Source organism: Castor canadensis, chromosome 5, assembly GCF_047511655.1.
Source record: "Castor canadensis chromosome 5, mCasCan1.hap1v2, whole genome shotgun sequence".
Lineage (NCBI taxonomy): Eukaryota > Metazoa > Chordata > Mammalia > Rodentia > Castoridae > Castor > Castor canadensis.
In genome coordinates this window covers 96,132,787-96,152,347 of record NC_133390.1, presented here as the reverse complement: position 1 = coordinate 96,152,347, position 19,561 = coordinate 96,132,787, and the positions used below count along the sequence as shown (strand labels likewise).

At 34.5% G+C, this 19,561-nt stretch overlaps 1 protein-coding gene across 1 annotated transcript in view; it reads right to left on the bottom strand.

The window, feature by feature from the left end:
* The window catches only part of Spata16 (spermatogenesis associated 16), a 199,061-nt gene that overhangs the window by 106,949 nt on the left and 72,551 nt on the right, over nucleotides 1-19,561 (bottom strand). Inside the window, exon 3 of the mRNA XM_074072391.1 lies at nucleotides 12,800-12,889. Within this exon, the coding sequence (XP_073928492.1) occupies nucleotides 12,800-12,889 (90 nt within the window). The remainder of the gene's footprint in view (nucleotides 1-12,799; nucleotides 12,890-19,561) is intronic.

Genomic DNA, 19,561 nt, shown 5'->3' with positions numbered 1-19,561 from the left:
TCCACATATGAAGGAGAAAATACAATTTTTGGCCTTCTGAGCAACAACAATGCCTTGAGAGAACACATTATATTATTTTCATTGTTTTAAATTTGTTAAGGTGTGCTTTATGGCTTAGATTGTGGTCTGTCTTGATAAATGTTCAAGGTGAGCTTGAAAAAAATGTTTAATCTGCTATTATTGGATAAAATAGTTTATAGATGTTAATTATGTTCAGTTGTTTTAAGGTGCTATTGATGTTGAATACACTGTGTCCTTAATGATTTTCTGCCTGTTGGATCTATCCGTCCTGATAGTAGGGTGCTGAAGTACCCAACTATAATAGTGCATTTATCTGTTTTCACCTGCTATTCTATCAGCTCTTTCCTCACATATTTGGAAAAACTGTTTTTGAGTTTATATGCTTATATTATTTTCATTCTTTCTGGAGAAATTATATTATCATTTCTTAAGACAGGTCTGTTGTCAACAAATTCCTCAGTTTTTGTTTGTCTGAGCGAGTATTTTGCCTTCATTTTAAGAATAATAAGGGTGTGATTTCTGGGTTGATAATTGTTATAGTTTAAGTGTTTGTGTCCTTCTAAAACTTATTTTGAAACTTAATCTCCAGTGCAATCATCTTATTGAAGAAGTTAGACCTTTTTGATAATGGTTAAGTCATGAGGGCTCTGGCTCAAGAATAGGATTAGTGCTCTCATAAACGGGTTTGTGGGAGTGGGTTTATCCCACTTTTTGTCCTTTGCACCAGATCTACTGGTGTCCTGATCTTGGACGTTGCAACCTCTAAGATCATGAGAATAAATATCCATTGTTTACAAATTATCTAGTTTAAGGTATTTTCCTATAGAAGTCTGATCAGAATAAGACTAAAATTAGTACCAAGAGAGGGGTACTGCTATCACAAATACCAAAAATCCTGTGCCAACAGATTTGAAAGATATGAATGTTGTGGTAGTGGTGATTCTGGAGAGGATTCAGAAGAGGAGAGTTACAAAGAAAGTCACAGCATTCTTAGGGAAAAATACATTAGTGGTTAGTAGAAATTAAAGGTCATTCTGATGAGGTCTTAGATGGAAATGAAGAACATGATGTTGGAAATGGAAGAAAAAGCCATGCTTGTTATAATGTATAAGAATTTCACTAAGTTGTATTTGTCTTAGTGTTTTGTGGAAGGAGGAACTTATGAGTTGTGAAATAGGATGTCTGGCAGAAAAAAAACTTCTAAGCAAAGAGCTGGGGGGTATGACATGGTTTCCTTCACTGCTTATAGTAAAATGTGAGAAGGGAGAAACAAATTAAAGAAGGAATGCATAAATAAAAGCAAGCAGAACTTAAAGATTTGGAAAATTCTCAGAGTAGTCATGTTGCAAAGAATGGAAAAGGATGTTTTGGAGAGAACATTAAAGTATGGACAGGCAGAAGCCAGATGCTATTTGTCAAGACAAGAAAATAATTGCCCAGAAGGCATAGCACAGATTATTGGTGTTGCCCCTCCATTCCAGACCCAGAGTTCCACAACTGTCAAAAGAGGGGCCTTGGGCACTACAGGAACATTGCCTCAAGTCGCCACTCCCCTCAACCTCCGGTTTCCAGGCAGAACCTGTTGCTTCTTCTTTCTATGATCTTATTTTCCTGATGGATCTAAGAAGAAATATTGATTTTTTGGTTTGTTCAGCATTTTGCTTGTGATTACTATGGAGCAGTGACTTCTAAGTTTCTAACATATTGGACTACAAACTAGAAGTCCACTAGTGAATCTTGCCTGCAACAATTGTTATTGTGGTGTTTGCTCATATTGATTTTCTCTCATTCTTTCTACATTTATCAATTGGCATTCTTCTGTAAGGAAGAGTTTTTCTTTATGTGCCATATTTTTACTTGTTTGGTTTTTGTTGTTGTTTTTGTTTTCTTGGTGGCACTGGGGTTTGAACTCAAGGCCTTATGTTTGCTGGGAAGGTATTCTACCATTTGAGCCATTCTACCAGCCCTTGTTCGGTTATTTTTGTGTTATTATAGAATCACAGATATTCACTTAATTCTAAGGATTATAATCAGATACTATCAATATTTACTTTGAATCTCAAGTTATTTTAGCATTGGCCATTGTGCATTCCTTCTGCTTAGCTCTTATGTATTGTAATCATTTACAAATCCGTGGGTATATATATATATATATATATATATGTTAAAAAAGAAGGTTTGCAAACAGTGAAGCTGGGGTTTGTTTTTGTTGTTGTTTTTTGAAAATATGTTAACCCTCAGTTACTTAAAAATTTTGCTTTAACAAGACATACACAGAGAAAAAGGGACAAAGCCTAGGTCCTGAAAAGAATGAAGATTGACTAGGTCACTCACTTAAGCTTTCCTTAAATAACAAGTTAAGAATCAAGCAAAACTTGCAGGGAAAAATGGTGGAACCAATTCCAGCCTTGGTCTGTGATCTTGGTGGAGCAGAGGAAAAGTAAAAAAGTCTCCTTTGGGAATTCATAGTAAGAACTTTTGTTATCCTAATTATTTCCACAACTTACCTGGAAGAGCAAAAGCCTAAAACAGACAAGACATTCCTGAAAAAGAGTCAGTTGGGAAGATTTTCTTTGCTAGATATCAAGGTATATTATAAAACTACCCTATACTGGATAGTGTGGTTTTGGCAATACAATAGACAAATGTGTGTATGAATCAGGCAGAGACCAGAAATGAACATGTTCATTTATGGAAAACTGACATCAACAGAGTCAATATTGAAGATCAATAATAAAAGAATTCAGGAGGCAGAGGTGAGGAGGATCATGGTTTGAAGCCAGCTTGGACAAATAGTTCACGAGATCCTATCTTGAAAAAACCCTTCAGAAAAGGGCTGGTTGAGTGGATCAAAATGTAGGCCCTGAGTTCAAACCCTAGTACCACAAGAATAAATAAATAAATAAATTAATAAATAAATGGATTCAGGAAAATTATATCAAGATCATTGGTTCTCTGATGAAGTGAAAACATGATAATGTATTCTTGCCTTACACCATATATAAAAATCAATTACTATACCATTAGGTCAAAACTTTAAAGGCAAGGGAAAACTTTAGAACATTTTAGGCAACATAGAAGATGAGCTTGGGTAGGAAAGGATTTCTTAAAATTCAAAGACAGAAAATTATAAAGGAACTTGATTATATTTGACTACATTAATGACAAGTTGTTAGGCTTATTTTTATTAAATGCTATTATGAAGAGTATCCTTTCATAAATTAGAAGAAATTGTCTGTAATACATATTACTAGAAATTTTAGTATCCAGAATCTATAAGGAACTCTAAGATTCAATGATACAAAGACAAACAAATCAGTAAAAATGTGCCAAAGATCAAGATAAAAACGAGCATTTCACTGAGGAGAAGCATGATTTGTTAATAAATTAAAATACACAGTAAAGATGGTTAAATGTTCATTAGAACACTAATGGGACAATACTGTCTCAGACTCACTGAAGTGGCAAATAAGGAACATGAAAGTAGTAGCTGCATCCATTCATATAGGAGTCTAGGCGTGACATAAAATTAAACTCAAATTTCAGATTTTCTACTTCTCAGGAGTGTGACCTTTGACCAGTCATCTGAATTCTAGCTACAGTTTCTTCGTCTACAAAATGTAGAATATAACTTCTTGCAGTTATGAGGAACAAGGAATGCACACTCACATCAAGTTTTGTATAGAGTCAAGGGTCACAGATGATGACTGTTAAAACTAACATCTGTTGGAGTGGTAGCCAGGAATTCAACTCATACCAAAGTTTCACTGAAGAGAATTAGTTCAATGCAAATGTATTAGTAGCTTAAATTTTTTTTTTCAAAGCTGAGCACAATAACAGCAGCAGCAATAATTAATTGAGCGTTTACTGTGTACTAGGCACTGGGTTTAGTGTTTTACATTCATTATTTCATTTAATCCTCATTATTACTTTGTAACAGTATTCTTATTTACATTTTATGATTGAGGAAATCGAAAGTCAAAGAGCTTTAATTAACTTGCCCAAGGTCACACATGGCTAGTCATTTATAGGTTGGGAGTGGAACACAGTTTTTTCTGGCTTGACTATAATTCTCTAGTGTAGATGATTTCTTAGCAGGCAGATACAGAAACAACATTTGTCATATAATCTTCATAATTAGTGAAATCAAGATTAATTTATGTGCATAATACTCTCATAAACTGATGCCAGCATTAAAAAGAATAGAGTAGGAATGTCAGTCAGAGTTCCTGGCAGTATGCTATTAGGATTTCCAACCCACTCTTTCGTCAGGGTGTCACTGTTTTTGACCAAAATGAAGGAAAGGGAAATAGAAAGAATTGGAGTCATGACCTGTTGACCTGAATATTTCTCTTTCTTTATTTGAAATTCCATCTGCTCATTTTAGGGAACTCCATACTCTAATGACCTTCAGGAATAATTGAAACATCACTCAGGATGATATATTCTTCCACAAAGTATAAAAAAACACAACAGTCAGTCTCTTGCTCCTTTTAGTCCCTTAAAACAGCCAGAATCTTGCACTTTCAATCTCTATGTAATTAGTGGCCTTTCCAAAAGCATCGACTCTCAGAGCAAGACAGGACTTAATAGTTTTGTGGTGCAATACCCCAGCTGAATGACTGCTCAACACATTCTGGTTTCAGTGTTGAGAAAATCATTGTCTCTTGAGGTAGATTCATCTGTCTGCAAAGACCTCTAATTGTTAACAACAACAAAAACATACCTTATTGAGGGTTTATGATGTGCCAACTTACGGTGCTAAGTCCTTGACAAAAATCATCTCACATAATTCTCATAATAACTTCTGTGCATAGCTGTTATTATTTCCACTTTACAGATTGAAAACTCAGAGGTTAAGATCTATTCATCATACTTTCAGCATCTGAAAACTAAACACTAATTCTGCAGGCAACACCTGGAAAACAGCACGGAACTAGCAGAGTTAAGCCTCAGCTCCTTTGGGCTAAACATGTCTATGTTTAAAAGGTTCTCTACAGTCCATTTTTGTTGAAAATGTGGAATCAGGTGTACAGCTGATTGAAGGGAAGAAGGGAGGAAAAGAATCTATTTCTTCACATTTAAAACATGATGTCTTGGGGTCTCTTTTATGTAGTTTCCATTGCTTCCGCCCACTTTTTTTAAAGATGCAAGGCCAGATTTATACCAAACAAAAAATCTTTCTCTGTATTCTGCCACAGATTTTTAGACCAATATTTCCAGAAAGTATGCACAGTACCAGAACTTTGCATTTATAAATTATTTTAGAAATATTTAGAGATAATTCAAATTCATAGCATGCTATCCAAAAGAGAAAAAGGAACAAAAATAATTATCATTATAAACATCAATGCAGGATGGAGGAATTCACAAAGTCAACCAATGTTTTTTCCCTCTGATGAATTTATGGATGTCCTTATCAACAGCTTGTTTTTAAAAGAGATTTTTCTATACTTTTATAGAAAAGAGTATATATTTTTACAATCATTTACTTATAATTTCAAACATGTCCAAAAAAAGCCCAAGTTTTCTTAAGGCAACCTGTTTTTCTTTAGCTACCTGCTATCTTAAAATTAATATTTTTCTTGTAACATTAGACATTTACAATTCTGCAATTTAAAATCCTCAAGACAAAAGAGATGGCTATGAACTTGAAGCTTTACCATCTTGTAAATTTCATGCTTTCCCTTGAAAACACAAAATTGTACATCTATGACTTACCTGAAAATTGGAAGAGCTGTGGTTGAAAAGTGAGATATTTGACTTATGCCAGGGCAAATGACTAAATCTGTCTCTAGTACTACCACCTTTAGAAATAGTACAACAAGACTTCGCATTTTTGCAAAGTTTAGAATAGGATTCATATAGCTTTGTGCTATCTAGGGTACAGGAAAGTCACTTAATGGTGGAATTATTGTGTTCATCTTCCAACACATAATCTTCCAACATACATGTTTTATGTGACTAATGCCAGACTATACTATAGCTGCTCTGGCAATGGTGAAGTGTCCTCAATGAAGAGAAAGAAGGTGCTTAAGGTAGGTGGCCAGTTTATGAATTAAAATTAACCTACAGGCTTCATTTAATCTATTTGTAGGCATAAATGAGAACTTACTTTAGTCAAAAGGATCTATGATGTATTTTTAGCATCTTGCATGGTGAATGAATGGATTTTATATTTCTAATTGAATCAGAACTAAGTTCAATAAACTCCCAACACTACTATCATCTCTTCAGAATCACTTGTCTAGAATCTACCTGTCAGAATATTCTCTTCTCTTGCAAGATACACAATAATCTCATTTAAAATCATAGAGTTCCATGACACAGAAAAAGCTGACATAGTTTCTTTCTGCTTGCTGTTGTGATACTGCTTCTGAGTGATTGCTTATCTTCAGAAACGTCACTGTTTTATATTACCAGATTTCTGAACACTTCAATTTATTTTTAGATCACTCTTTGGCAGGCTGTGATTTATATATGCATTATTTCCAGCAAGATGAACTTTGGAGAAGAGAAAAAGGAGCAGGAGGAGGAAAAACTAATACCCCACCCTCCGACTTGCTCTTAAGAAACCCACTGATTTCCATCTCCAGTAACTTGCACTGTTTGGTTGTCAGTGAGTGTAGCCATGAATTAATGCATCCAGAAGTATTGTTATTGTATTTGGCTTAAGGGAAACATAATTCTTGGCAAAAGGAACAACTTTGGGATATCTTGATGCCCATATAGAGCCCAGGTACAAAATATGGTGTCTCACTGAAAAATCGATGCACTGTCCTGTGTCATTAGCCACAGCTGGGAAGAGGCTCAAGGTTTCATTGCATACTCACCAGGAGAGATTTCCAGAAAATTCAAACATCGCAAGTAGCCTCAAACTCAGTGTGAGAATAAAACAAAAGAAAAGCAAATGCAATCACAATCAGTCAAAACAATGACAATCACCAAGGAGGATTTAGGACTTACAGTCTGCATGAGATCTTCTAATCACCTCTAAAATGTTCCAAAGTTTCTACCTTTCAACACTATTGCGTTGGGCTTTAAGTTTCCAACACATTGTTTTTATGTTTCTTTCACTGGACACGTTAAAACCAGAGTATGCACAGGAGGATGGGAGTAGTGAACAGCTAAGATGGTAAAATAGGAGTAAACAAATAGACACTGGCCTCGGCCAAGACCAAGAGTGGCAAAACTGAGAATTTGCCAAGGAAAGAATTCTTAGCGTAGCAATAAGCAACGGATGCAACTTTTTATCATCTTGCCAATATTGTTATTTTTATCCCAAAAGGCACACGTAATGTAAAATAACTCTGAAATCTAGTGTATCATTTAGCACATGACTTAAAAAGGGACAAAGATAATTTTATACTATATTATTAGTAATCTACTTCTCACAACATTGCATATGTCATATGATATTAAATAAATGTTACAAATAAGAAAGCAAATCAGATAGTGAATTAAGTGCAGGTATTAGAATGAATTATATAAGTGCTGACCCTCAGCAGTCACTTAAAGCTTAAGCAGGGTTGTTTCAGGCTGCAAATCTGATTCTATGTCCGCCACCTTCTGTGAGTTCTTGGTCAGTTCATCAGATAATCAGTTGTTGAATGATCAGTTGGTCAAATTTATAAATATATATATTTACTAAAAGTTAGTTTCTTTTTAACTCTTTGGGAAATGTGTAGCAATCCTGTAGAAGATGGGAAACGAGTGATGGACCACAGAGTCCAGAGGTCTGAAGTTTCTTTTTGTTTCACAGCCTTCCCCTGTGTGGGATCTGCAGCCCAGACTGTGCTAGGTGCTCACTCAGTTCTCCCTACCCTGGCTTCTGTAGTTTCAGGAAGTAAAGCAGATAAATTTAAATATGAATTATTGCAAGTATTATAGTATAGTTAAAATACATTTCACAAAATGGATAAATTTGGTGTACATGACTGGGAAAAAAATCCTAAAAATGATAAAATATTTAAAACAAAAATTACCTTTAAAAATATTACAGAGAAATCAGTATAAACTGCTAACCTTTCAAGTTAGAATTCTGGTTGTAGTCTTAAGAATATTGTTCAGGAACAATAGCGTAATGATGGCACACACAGAGAACATATTCATGAGACTAAACGTGTGGCTTCAGCTCTTAAAACACTGAAAATTCTCTCAAGTTAAAAAATTGTTAAATATATTGATAATAGTACACATAGGAAAGTGTGTTCATATTAATAAACATGTTAGGACTATTTCTTAAACTTTAATTTTGTTGAATTCTGCAAATTGGTCATTTGGAAAGTGATTATTCAATGGGCTATATTTTCGTGAATGGTACTACTCCACATTTTTGCTCTGGTTATTTCGGAGATGGGCCTTGGCTGAACTTGAACCATGATCCTCCCCATCTCAGTTTCCCAAGTAGCTAAGATGACAGGCATGAGCCACAGGTGCCCGGGTCCTGGTGTAATTCTAAATGGTGTCCACTTTCATTATTACAAGTTTAGTTTGACAGATAAATTGTATGCTCATTCTAGCTCGTTCTCTCCAGTTCAGTGTCATTCATAAACTATTTCTCTATTTTTCTCTTCAGGTTTCTTAAGACTGAGTCTTGCTGTGTAGGTCAGGCTGGTCTTGAACCTCAGATCCTCCTGCCTCTGGCTCTAGTGTGCTGGGATTACAAGTGTGCACAAAGCCATTCTTATATCTTATAATTGACCCTTCTTTTATCTTATGCTTGGTCTATGATGTGACTGTTTGGTTCTTCATGCATAGTGTGGTATTATTAAAGATTCTTTGTGATGTCATTTTTTTTTGCATTATTGATTATCACGATATGGGACATCATGCTTTTACTTCAATACTATGTATACACTCTTGTATTTATCTTTCAACCAGAATTCTATTAATAATTTTAAGTAATATATTCTTACTGGTATAACTGAGTGGTTATCAGCTGCTACCAGCACAGACTAAAAACCAACCACATTAATTCATGATCCTTAACTGGAGCTTGGTATGATAGGCTCTAAGCTAGTTCCTGAGCGTATGGGGATAAGAGATGCCATGCATTCATGTTGTCAAGAGTCATTCCGTCTTTTCACAGAATTAGTCAGCTTTGGTTTTTCTTTTGTTTTATGTCTCTACACATTTTTCTCATGATGTTTTTCATGAAGATAGTGCCCAAATGCATGTGTGTATTAGGGGAGAATGGGAAGATTTGAGCAAAGCAATTCTGTATCAACACAGATACTTTTATATGCACAGAAACAGAGAAATATTATTATTATTATTATTATTTTGGCCATACTGGGGATTGAACTCAGGGCCTCACAGTTGTTAGGAAGCACTCAACAAACTTGAGCCATAACCCAGTCTGAAACAGATTTTAAATAGGTGACTAGATATTTCAGATAAGGGTTCACTGGGTGGCTGATTCTTGGGGAGTGTGGTAGAAAAAAAAATTTCCTCAATTTAACCAGTGCCAGCTGTCTCCTCGAAGGTGACCAGAATCCTGGAGAGCCTAAATAATGATAAAAATATCCCTAATTTTCTTTACTTTCTACCATCTATGTATTCTTGCTCTTTCTTCTACTAGGATGCTACTGAAAGGACATTAATATATAAAACAAAAGATATGCTTATTGTAAACCTGACTGATATTCAATTCAATCACAAGGAGTATCATTTTCTCCATTCTCTTAGTTTGAGAGTCTGGTTCTCATAAGTTTGTCTTAGATATCTTTCTGGCCTATTAACTAGGAATCCATTTCTGGGGGAATGTGTTTAGATGCAGACTTCAGACCTTAAAATATTCAGGGACTGTTTATAAATACTTTATTTTGGATGAGATATTGACTATTCTACCTTACTGGGAATCACAGTCTTTTGATCTCCTAGGTCACATATTCATGCCATCCTTTTGTATTTGGTAGGTGCATGTCAATCCCAGAAATATGACTACTTGGCATCCTAGAGGAATTGACCTTGGTGTGTTGACTTTGCCAATGAGTTTTAATACAATGTGCTTGTAAAAAAAAAAAAAAACCTGAAGCAAATTACCCAAATCTCTAAAGACTTGTTGATAAAAATGAATGTTGTGTATGTGGACTTACATTAGAGTTCTGATATCTAAGAGACACTTAAGATATTCATGTTCTCTGTTCATAGTGTTCTTTCTCTTGGGGATGGGAAAGAGAATGACATATATCTTATATTGAGAGGTGTAATGCCAAGGAAACCAAGATGAAAAACACTTGTATCTAACAGCAGTTGCATCTGCGTCTCTGTTGGGAAGTCTAACGCCAGCATAACCAACAGTTATTAGAATTCTCTCAAAAATCATTGTCAACTCAGTCATCAACCAACATTAAGCAGATACATCAATTTCACTGCAAGGAGCTACATGTTAAGAGCAACGGAAATCCCAGAACTCAGGAGGCTGAGGCTAGAGTATTGCAAGTTCAAGGGCATCCAGGGCTATGTAGTTAAGAGAAACACAGTAACAGCAACAACAACAAAAAACAATGGAAATACTGACAAATGCCTAATTTTCCATGCCTTGTTGATTGTTTGTTTTAGGACCCATAAGGAATTTTTGTCTCCACTTTGTTTCAGACAGTTAGGCTTGATGAAATTAAGTTATAGCCATGGTTTGCAGGCACCTAACTTCTAAAAGCAAACAAAAAGCCCATATTTATAGCATTTTCCAATTTCCATAGTATAAATTCTCCCAGGGGAGATAAAGGAGAATGATGGAGGGAGTGAATTCAGCTACATAAATGTCACAATTGATCCCTACTACAACAATATTATGGTAACAAAAAAGTAAAAAAAAAAATTGTTAATTTATCCTATAGTTTAACAACTGAATCCCTTCAAAGTCCAGATGTCTTACCACCTGCTTATTAAAGTTCATACAAGTGCACCACTCACAGTTTTGTACAAGCTACAATCTAGGTCTGAAGTTATATCTAGTCTTCTATTGATGGTTTGATTGAATTCAAGACACTTTAGTGAACCACATTTTAATGAAAGATATTTGCAGATAGCTGTTATCTGTTTATGTGGAACCTTGATATTTAGCTTTAAGTAGCTAATGACTTATATTAAACCCCCTTTTTAGGGGATGAATATGATCAAAGTACATTGTATACACTATGAGAACATCATAGTGAAACCCATTATTTTGTACAGCTACAAAAATCCCTTTTTTTTGCTGGGCACAGTGACTTATGCCTATGACACTGTCTACACAGGAGGTGGAGATTGGGAGGATTGCGGTTTGATGCCAGGCTGGGCAAATAGTCCAAGAGACTCCATCTCAACCAACAAAAAGCTGGGCATGGTGCTATGCCAGCTATGTGAGAAGCATAAATAAGAGGATCATCGTCTAGGCCTGCCCAGACATAATGTGAGACTCTATTCAAAACATACCCAAAAGCACAACATTTGGGTGTGTGGCTCAAGTGGCAGAGCACTTGAGCATGCCTAGTAGGCACGAGGCCCTGAGTTCAAACCCCAATGCTGCAAAAAAACCAAACAAAATTTAAAAAACCCTTTTGGAAGCACAGTTAGGAGACGTATATGGGCAGAAAGTAAGTCCTATGGACAATTCAGTGGGGAAAATAAAAAGTAGAAACTATATGTGACTACATTAAATAAATAAAACACATTTGAGAAATAGTATAGGAAAAATGGAATGCAAAAAAGAATGATACACACCTATACCAACTTCTCAAAGTGGATATCAACATGCAGGTAAAAAGATGATACATTGTATTGGCTGTTTGACTGTGAAGTTACAGTAATTAAGATTAACTCTGGCTTTTATGCCCATCATTTATTGAGCTATTTATTGGGTTATTCATATCGACCTCACAAAGTCAATTTCATGGAACCACTTTAGTCTCCACTTAAGCTCCTGGTTCCAATTTCAAAGAAAGCGTTATTTACAAATGTTGTAAAGACAATAGCCACTTGCAACCTAGACACTCTGTCCCCACGACTGTAGATTTATTTTTAGGAGTTGTGCTTTTAGTAATTTTACAAACCATCCACATTTCCCATTGAATTCCTAGAGTGATGGAAACAATAAATTTCTGTACTTTGGTAGATGAGGAAAATTCTTCAAAGAAATTCATTAAAGAAGGATTCTGTATGTTGAGTTTGATCTCAGAACAACAGCAACAGCTGTTACTGTTACTGTTACAGGTGAGAGAATTCAGAATGTAGCACTAAAGCTGTTGTACAACTCTCATAATTCTTTATCATAGTGAGGGTTTGGGGATGAGAATACTTGGAGCTGCTTTGTTAAGCTTCCACTTGCATATTGGGGTCCATTAGGCAACACTCTGGGACATCTCTAACAACCCGTGGTGTTACCTAACTGTTGCCATCTCCCTTAGAAATGGGCTTCTGGGATCCTTTCCATGGGACTGCATTTCATCTCCAGAATTCAAGAACCACAGAATTGTGTCATTACAGTATGGACTGGGAATGTCCTTAAGAGTAAGAGGTCAAGTTCATTTCCAATATCTATGGAAGTTTTCCCATCATTGTCAGTGACCTCATGCCTGGAAAGTTTGAATTTTGCTAAGAGCTACGTGCATGCAATAGCTTTAATTAAAGAAAAAGATACTCAATAATTGTTTGCTTGACATTTATAAGACAATAATTTGGGTAAAATCATATTCCATGAGAGAAATGGAAAGTTCTCTTATGCTATTACCAGAATCTGAGAATAAAATTAATTTAACTTTAAATAAATCTTCACAAATTATAGCAAACATACCGGGCAGCTTCTGAATATCTCTCCAGACATCTAAACACTGCTGCTTGCCGAAGATGATTTCGAAAATAGGCTGGGTTTAAAACAATGCTTCTGTAAAAAGATAAGAGAAATACAAATGTTATTAGGTTTTAAAAAGACAATTACCAGAAGTGTATAGGAATGAAATCACAGGCATTCATCTTAAAATACTCTCTGTTTTAAAACATACTAATGAATGAAGCCCTTTCTCTCTGGAGTTGTCAGTTAAGACAAATAAATAAGCATTATTAAAAAATGATTTAAGTTTGTATTATAAAAATAACTTCATAGTACTGAATATCTTCTACAGACCTGATAATGACAAATAACTTAATTCAACTTATAATACACTTGAGAAATGGTGCTATTCTATTTATTGATATTAATAAAACAGGAAAAAATAACAGACTATAGCATGTCTACTTTTAATGGCAGAGGAAGTTGTGAACTGCTAAATTTTGGCTAAAAGAAAGGAATTCCAATTTGGGTGACATTTTCTTTGGAATTTTATAATTATTTTCTGTGTCTTCCCTCAGGTGGATGATGTAGAGGCATGGAAGGAGCCCTGGACTGTAAGTCAAGGTAGGCGGTTTTGGTCTTGCCACATTTGTTAAGGGCCTTCCTTACTTTGAACCTCTTCTCTTACTTGACTGAAATTATGAGGCTTGACTTGTAGATCAGCTGATCTATCTATCTTGCTTGCTGACTCTTTCACTACCTCCTAGAGTTCTGTAGTGTTGATCCAAACCTAGAGGGGAAGATGATCACTCCTCAGCTGCCTTCTTCCCCTAGAAATAAGCTGGTTGGTTTCTTCTTCCTTGCCTCCTTGAGAGTCCATTAGGGCTAGACACTGTTCAAGGCATTTGGTATAAAGAGGTGAAGTAGACAGATGCAGTCCATATCTAGTCACCAGATGGGGATAGGAAGACAGCCATTACTGAAAGTTTAAAATGTGATTTGTACTACACTTATTGATGTGGGATTCAAAATGTTATAGAACAAACACAAGATTACTAAATAACATTTTGTAAACCCATGTGTATAGTCAGAATCACTTGGAATTGGCTCATGATTGAAGTGTGGTTATTATCTTTGTTTTGGAGAAATTTATAGAGCTGTTTGAAAATCAGAAGAAAGTTATGAACTTCTGCCCAGAAAAATCTGTGTACATAAAATTGTTCAACTTTAGAGAATTCACACGACCCCTTTCAGGTCTATTCATGAATTCTGGGTCAAAAAACATGCAGACTAAAATGATTCCATTCTCACAAATATTGCTATGGAAAGGCCAAAGTGGGAAAAAACCCATCTATCTGTCCCACAAAGAATTATAGTATTATATGATGATGAGATGAATTGATCCATCTCACTTAAACACAAATACACAAATCCAGAGAGGTTATAATGGAGCTTTCTAAGATCTGGCCAAGCTGCCTATAATTCCAGCTACGTGGGGCCATAGGTAGGAGGATTGTGGTCCAAAGTCTGATCCAGTGAAAAAGTGCAAGACCCTATGCAAAAAATAACCCAAAGCAAAAAAGGTTTGGGGGAATGGCTCAAGTGGCACAACATCTTGCTAGCAACCATGAGTTCAAAACCTCAGTACCACCAAAAGATTAAAAAAAACCCAAACCCCAAAACATACACAGCTAGTTAGTTGAAGTGTTATTTCATATTATGTTTCTTATCTCTAGCCACAGAAATCTGTATTATACCTTACAGCCTTTCCTGTGATGGCTTCTAAGTTAGAAGAGTCCTAGTTAATAAGATTTTTCTAGTTTATGACTAATAATTTGTGCAAATGATAATTAATCTCCTAGGAATACAGCTCATTTGCTTTGGTGAGTTTTCACTAAAATGGTGGAAATTTAAAAACTATCACAGGAGTTTACTTGATATCAAGGTGAAACCACTATTCACCACCAATGTTTTTTATTAGTTCAAGACACAGTATATTTACAAGGTATGCTTACACATTTTATTCCTGTAAAAGCATTCTTATAAAAGCAAGCTAGTAAAAAACATCACGTTTATCTTTTTATCTTTTTAGTATTTTCTTCTACAAAATTGGAGAACAGGAGGGTGGAACAGGTTCTGCCCACTAGGGTGGGGGGGAGTTGGCACCAGTGGGAGAGGGGAGGTGGTAGGGAAAAGGGTAAGAAGATAAATACGGTGCAAATAATCTCTATACATGTATGTAAATGCAAAAATGATAACCGTTCAAACTGTTCCAGGAATCAGGGGAGGGGGGGATGAAGGAGAGCAGTAGAGGGGGTGGATTCAAGCATGATTTATCTGATACATTGTAAGAACCTTTGTAAATGTTACAGTGGACCCCCACCAAGCACAACAATAATAATTTAAAACAAGCAAGCTAGTATGGCTAAGAGCAGAGTTCTGTCTGGGACCTGGGTTTCCTCACTCTGACTGAACATTTTCTTCCACATCATAGCTTATTCCTCTTACTTATAATCATTCACTCACTTGTGCATATTGAGTAAACATTTACAAATGTGATGAGGCAAAACCTTAATGGATAGATGTTTCTAACCTTTGACATCTTTTTGCCCTTGATGTTTTCTGGCTTTGTTAAGCTATTTTCCAAGAATCTTCCTCTGCCAGACAAGTTCTTTTTGACAAAATGGATTAGATTGGAAAGAAGGATGAAGTGCTGTGAACAGGAAGAGCAGTGAGAGGAAAATTTAACAAAAAAGAAAGAGGAGGGAGAGGAGGCATCAAAGTGGCTTTGGATATAAGTGGAGATTTTTTGTGAGTAGGGAGAGTTGGTTAGGCAGACACTATGGGAACTGTGTCAGTATGATTTCTAAAAAGGACAGAAAGTTTAAAAATCACTGGTAATCATGAGCCATCTATAATGGTGAAGAAATACCATTATATTCTATTTTTAGACTTGACTAGGTTCTTCTAACTGCAACACCACCCTTCCCTGAAACATGTGAACCCCAGCTTTGTAAAAGGGAACCAGAGAAAATCCAGACTCACTCTCTACCATGAGGGTGAAATAATAGCAGAATACTTTTAGAAATTTTGGAGGCGATGTTACCTCTGGCAGTCTATTATTTTCGATTCTCTTGTAATTATTGCAGAATTCACTACATGTTTATGATGTGCTCCTATTAGATATTTGACAAGCAAATGTTAGTGGTGGTAGTAAAAATCTACTTTTTACACTTTAGAAAATCTATTGATGCTTTCTAAAATCACATATCCTTTAAGATATATATTTTATAGTGTTGTAGAGGAAACTATTTGTCCTTAAAAAGTTTCTAATCATTTATCATTCAATGCCATTTGGGAGATGCAGGAGGCAAGTCTATGATCAAAATGGACAATTTCACTGGGGCTACTGTGAAAAAACTGTAATTGTAATCAGAAAGAGTCTGCACTGATTAGTTTGATTTTATCACAGAGGAAATAACTCTGATTTAGCTATGCTGATAGGGCTTTGGTAAAAAGCAAGAACCATGTTAGAAAGAATAGCTAATTTATAGAAGTCATTGAATTTTTGTCAAAAGAATGGAGTTAGTCTTAGTAACAGGCAATGATTGCTCACTTGGTTGATTAGCCCCATTCTAAAAGAATGGGATCATGGAAAATAGTAAATTTTATAAACACCAAAGCTTATTTTAAAAATCAATTTGTAACCTGTGGAATTTTTATGCTTTTTATGAATTGTTTGTAGATGCTTTAAAATTTATCATCATATTAAAACTGACATAATTAACATGTGTACATGCTTTATAAAGTTCTAAGTTTGTAAAATGGTGAACTCAGGATGTAAGTCTAGTTCAATAATTATCCCAGTCACTTAGCAAATAGCTCACTCTTCTCTCAGTAATATGAATATACTAAGCTGTCATGTACTAAGTTCATATGCACATCTGGGTTAATGCTTGGACTTGTACTCCGCACCTCAGTCTATGTATTTCTGTGAGCAAAACTGTCTAGCTATTGTTACTTACAATAAATTTTAATTTCTGGGAAAAGGACTGCCTAATGTCCTTTTCATGGAAAACATTTGGTAGCTAATATGACATTTTTATTCTTCCTGATGAGTTTATAATCTTTATGTCTTTAAATTACAAAAACATTATTTGATGGTTTGCATTGGTGTTACACTAAAGTATTAGATTAAATGGAAAAACAGACATTTTAATAGTGTTGTTCTTTTATCCATGAGTGTGATATTTCTTTGAGTATTCTTTTATGTTCCCCAGTAATATTTTAACTTTTCACCTTTTTAGTAAGTTTTGCTAATTTATTGTTAATTCTTAAGTTTTAAAATATACGTGAAATACACCTATGTGTCTCTATACACGTGTACGTGTATGTATACACACACACACATGCATGTGTGTAGTTACGTATACATGCCTTGGTATCTAAAAAGTGATCAACAGCGGCACCTAAGACTTTATTAGAGATGGAAAGGCTTGATTCCTACCTCTCAAATGTAAAAGCTACTGAGCATTGCAAGAAGATCCTCACACAATCTGGATACTCAGTTAGAGTAGCACTACATAATAAGAGTGGGATTTTACCCCATTATAAATATATTCCCTAACTTCTTGTTGATAACATTTAGATATGTATATTAAAATATTTATTTTTTGTATTCTCATCACTTAAATTTAGTTTTATTTTCATTATATGCAAATACAAATATTTGGTTACTGCTTTTCACAATTAATATCTATTTTTCTTCTCTTACTGCATCAGCTAATTTTTTTCTCAAGAGAATTCAAATAGATGAAGAGGTCTAGGGGTGGTTCAATATTTCATTGACATTTATGATTATAGATCAACTGAGAAATAATACTATTATTATTTCCTAAGAGTAACTGTCAGAAATAAATGTTTAATATTTTCAAGTGTCCTTTAAATTTATCAAAATAATGTTGTAGACTTTGTCTTTTGATCATTTGTAGTGCTGAATGTTAGATTAAAAAAACAAATTAATAAACAGAATATTAAAGCAAAAAATTAAGAAAGTGAGTAATAAAACAAAACCACAGCCAGGATATGAACAACCATAAAAGTAAGTTACTCTTTAAGGTTATTTTTACAAAATATTGTATAGAAATTAAGTCAACAGGAGTTTGTATTTTGCTAATATTTTCAAACAAACTGATCATAGATTTAGCTATTAATTCTACTGTTTTGTTTCTCAATTTGTTCATTTTTCCTTTCATATAACTGTCCCTTGATAACTGTGGGGGATTGGTTCTAAGACCCCCACAGATACCAATGGTAACTGAAATCCCTTGTATAAGATACTGTAACATTTGCCTGAAACCTGTGTACATCATCCTGTATATTTTACATCAGCTCTAGATTATAATGAATAATACAATGTTAAATGCTATGTAAACAATTGCTACACTCTATTGTTTAGAGAACAATGTCAAGAAAAAATCTGTCCACGTTCAGTACTGACACTTTTTTTGAATATTCTCTATGTGTAGTTGGCTCTGTTCTTTAATGTGGAACCATAGATGTAGAGAGCCAACTGTACCTAGTCAATTTTTGTCATCCCTATAATTTGTTTCATTTCTCTTATTGTTGACATATAGAAAATTTTTCTTTGTAAAGAAATATTTAGAACTTTGAATTTTTTTAGTGATTTTATCTTTGACCATAAAATTAAGAATGATAGAGTATATTTTATTCTGATTAGTTCATCTCCCTACAAGTTTATCTTTGGTTACCTTCTCCAGAATGTCACATAAATGGAATCATATTGTGTATAGACTTGTGTATAAGGATTCTTTCACTGACTTAATGCTTTTGAGATTCATTCAAATTATTGCTTTTTAATTGTTCTTTTTAAAAACTATTAGTGTATTCCACAATTTATTCAGTCACCTACTGATGAACATTATGATCATTATGATCACTACCTAAGTCTTTTGATTTTTTAATTTCATTTCTCTTGGGAAAATACTTGGAGTGAGACTGTTGGGGCCTATGGGAACATGTTTAACTTTGAAAGAAGTTTCTCTTTCCAAAGTGAGTATACTATTCTACATTCCCACTAGCAGTGCATGAGAATTCCAATTGCTCTGCACACTCACCAGACAGAACTTGGTATAAAAAAACCTATCTATAAACTATTAAAAGTGAGTTTGTTTATAAGGTGAGGTACAGGATAGACATTTGATTAGGGCTTACACATCTACAATTTTTCCCAACTTTATATATATATATTTTTCCCTATATTTGTTTGTACTTTTTGAAATAATTTATTTTTCAATGTAAGTCTTAGAAAATGGATTCAAATTGCTAAAATTGCATTACTGGGGTTTTGATAAATCTGAACACAAATTTATGGAGAACTGATAACCTAACAATGTTGAGTCTTGTGATCAATAAATATAGCACATTTCTCCATAATTTAGGTTTTATTTAATATTTGATATTTTATTTATTTGATTTATGTTGCTATGTAATTTGCAATAATTTTTAAATTTCTGTTTCTCATTGTTCCTTGATTTTTTTGTATATTAATCATATTCTGCTGTGTATAACTAAGTTCACTAATTCCCAAAGCTTTTCCAAAAATATTTTAGGATTTTTTTTTACATGTCTTCTGTAAATAAAGCCACCTTATTCCTTTCTCCCTCTCTCTTTCCCTCTCTCCCTCCTTCTTTCCTATCTATGACTTTTTCATTCCTTTATTGCACTGTTTAGAACTTCCAGTACTATTTTGTTGTTATTTTGTTT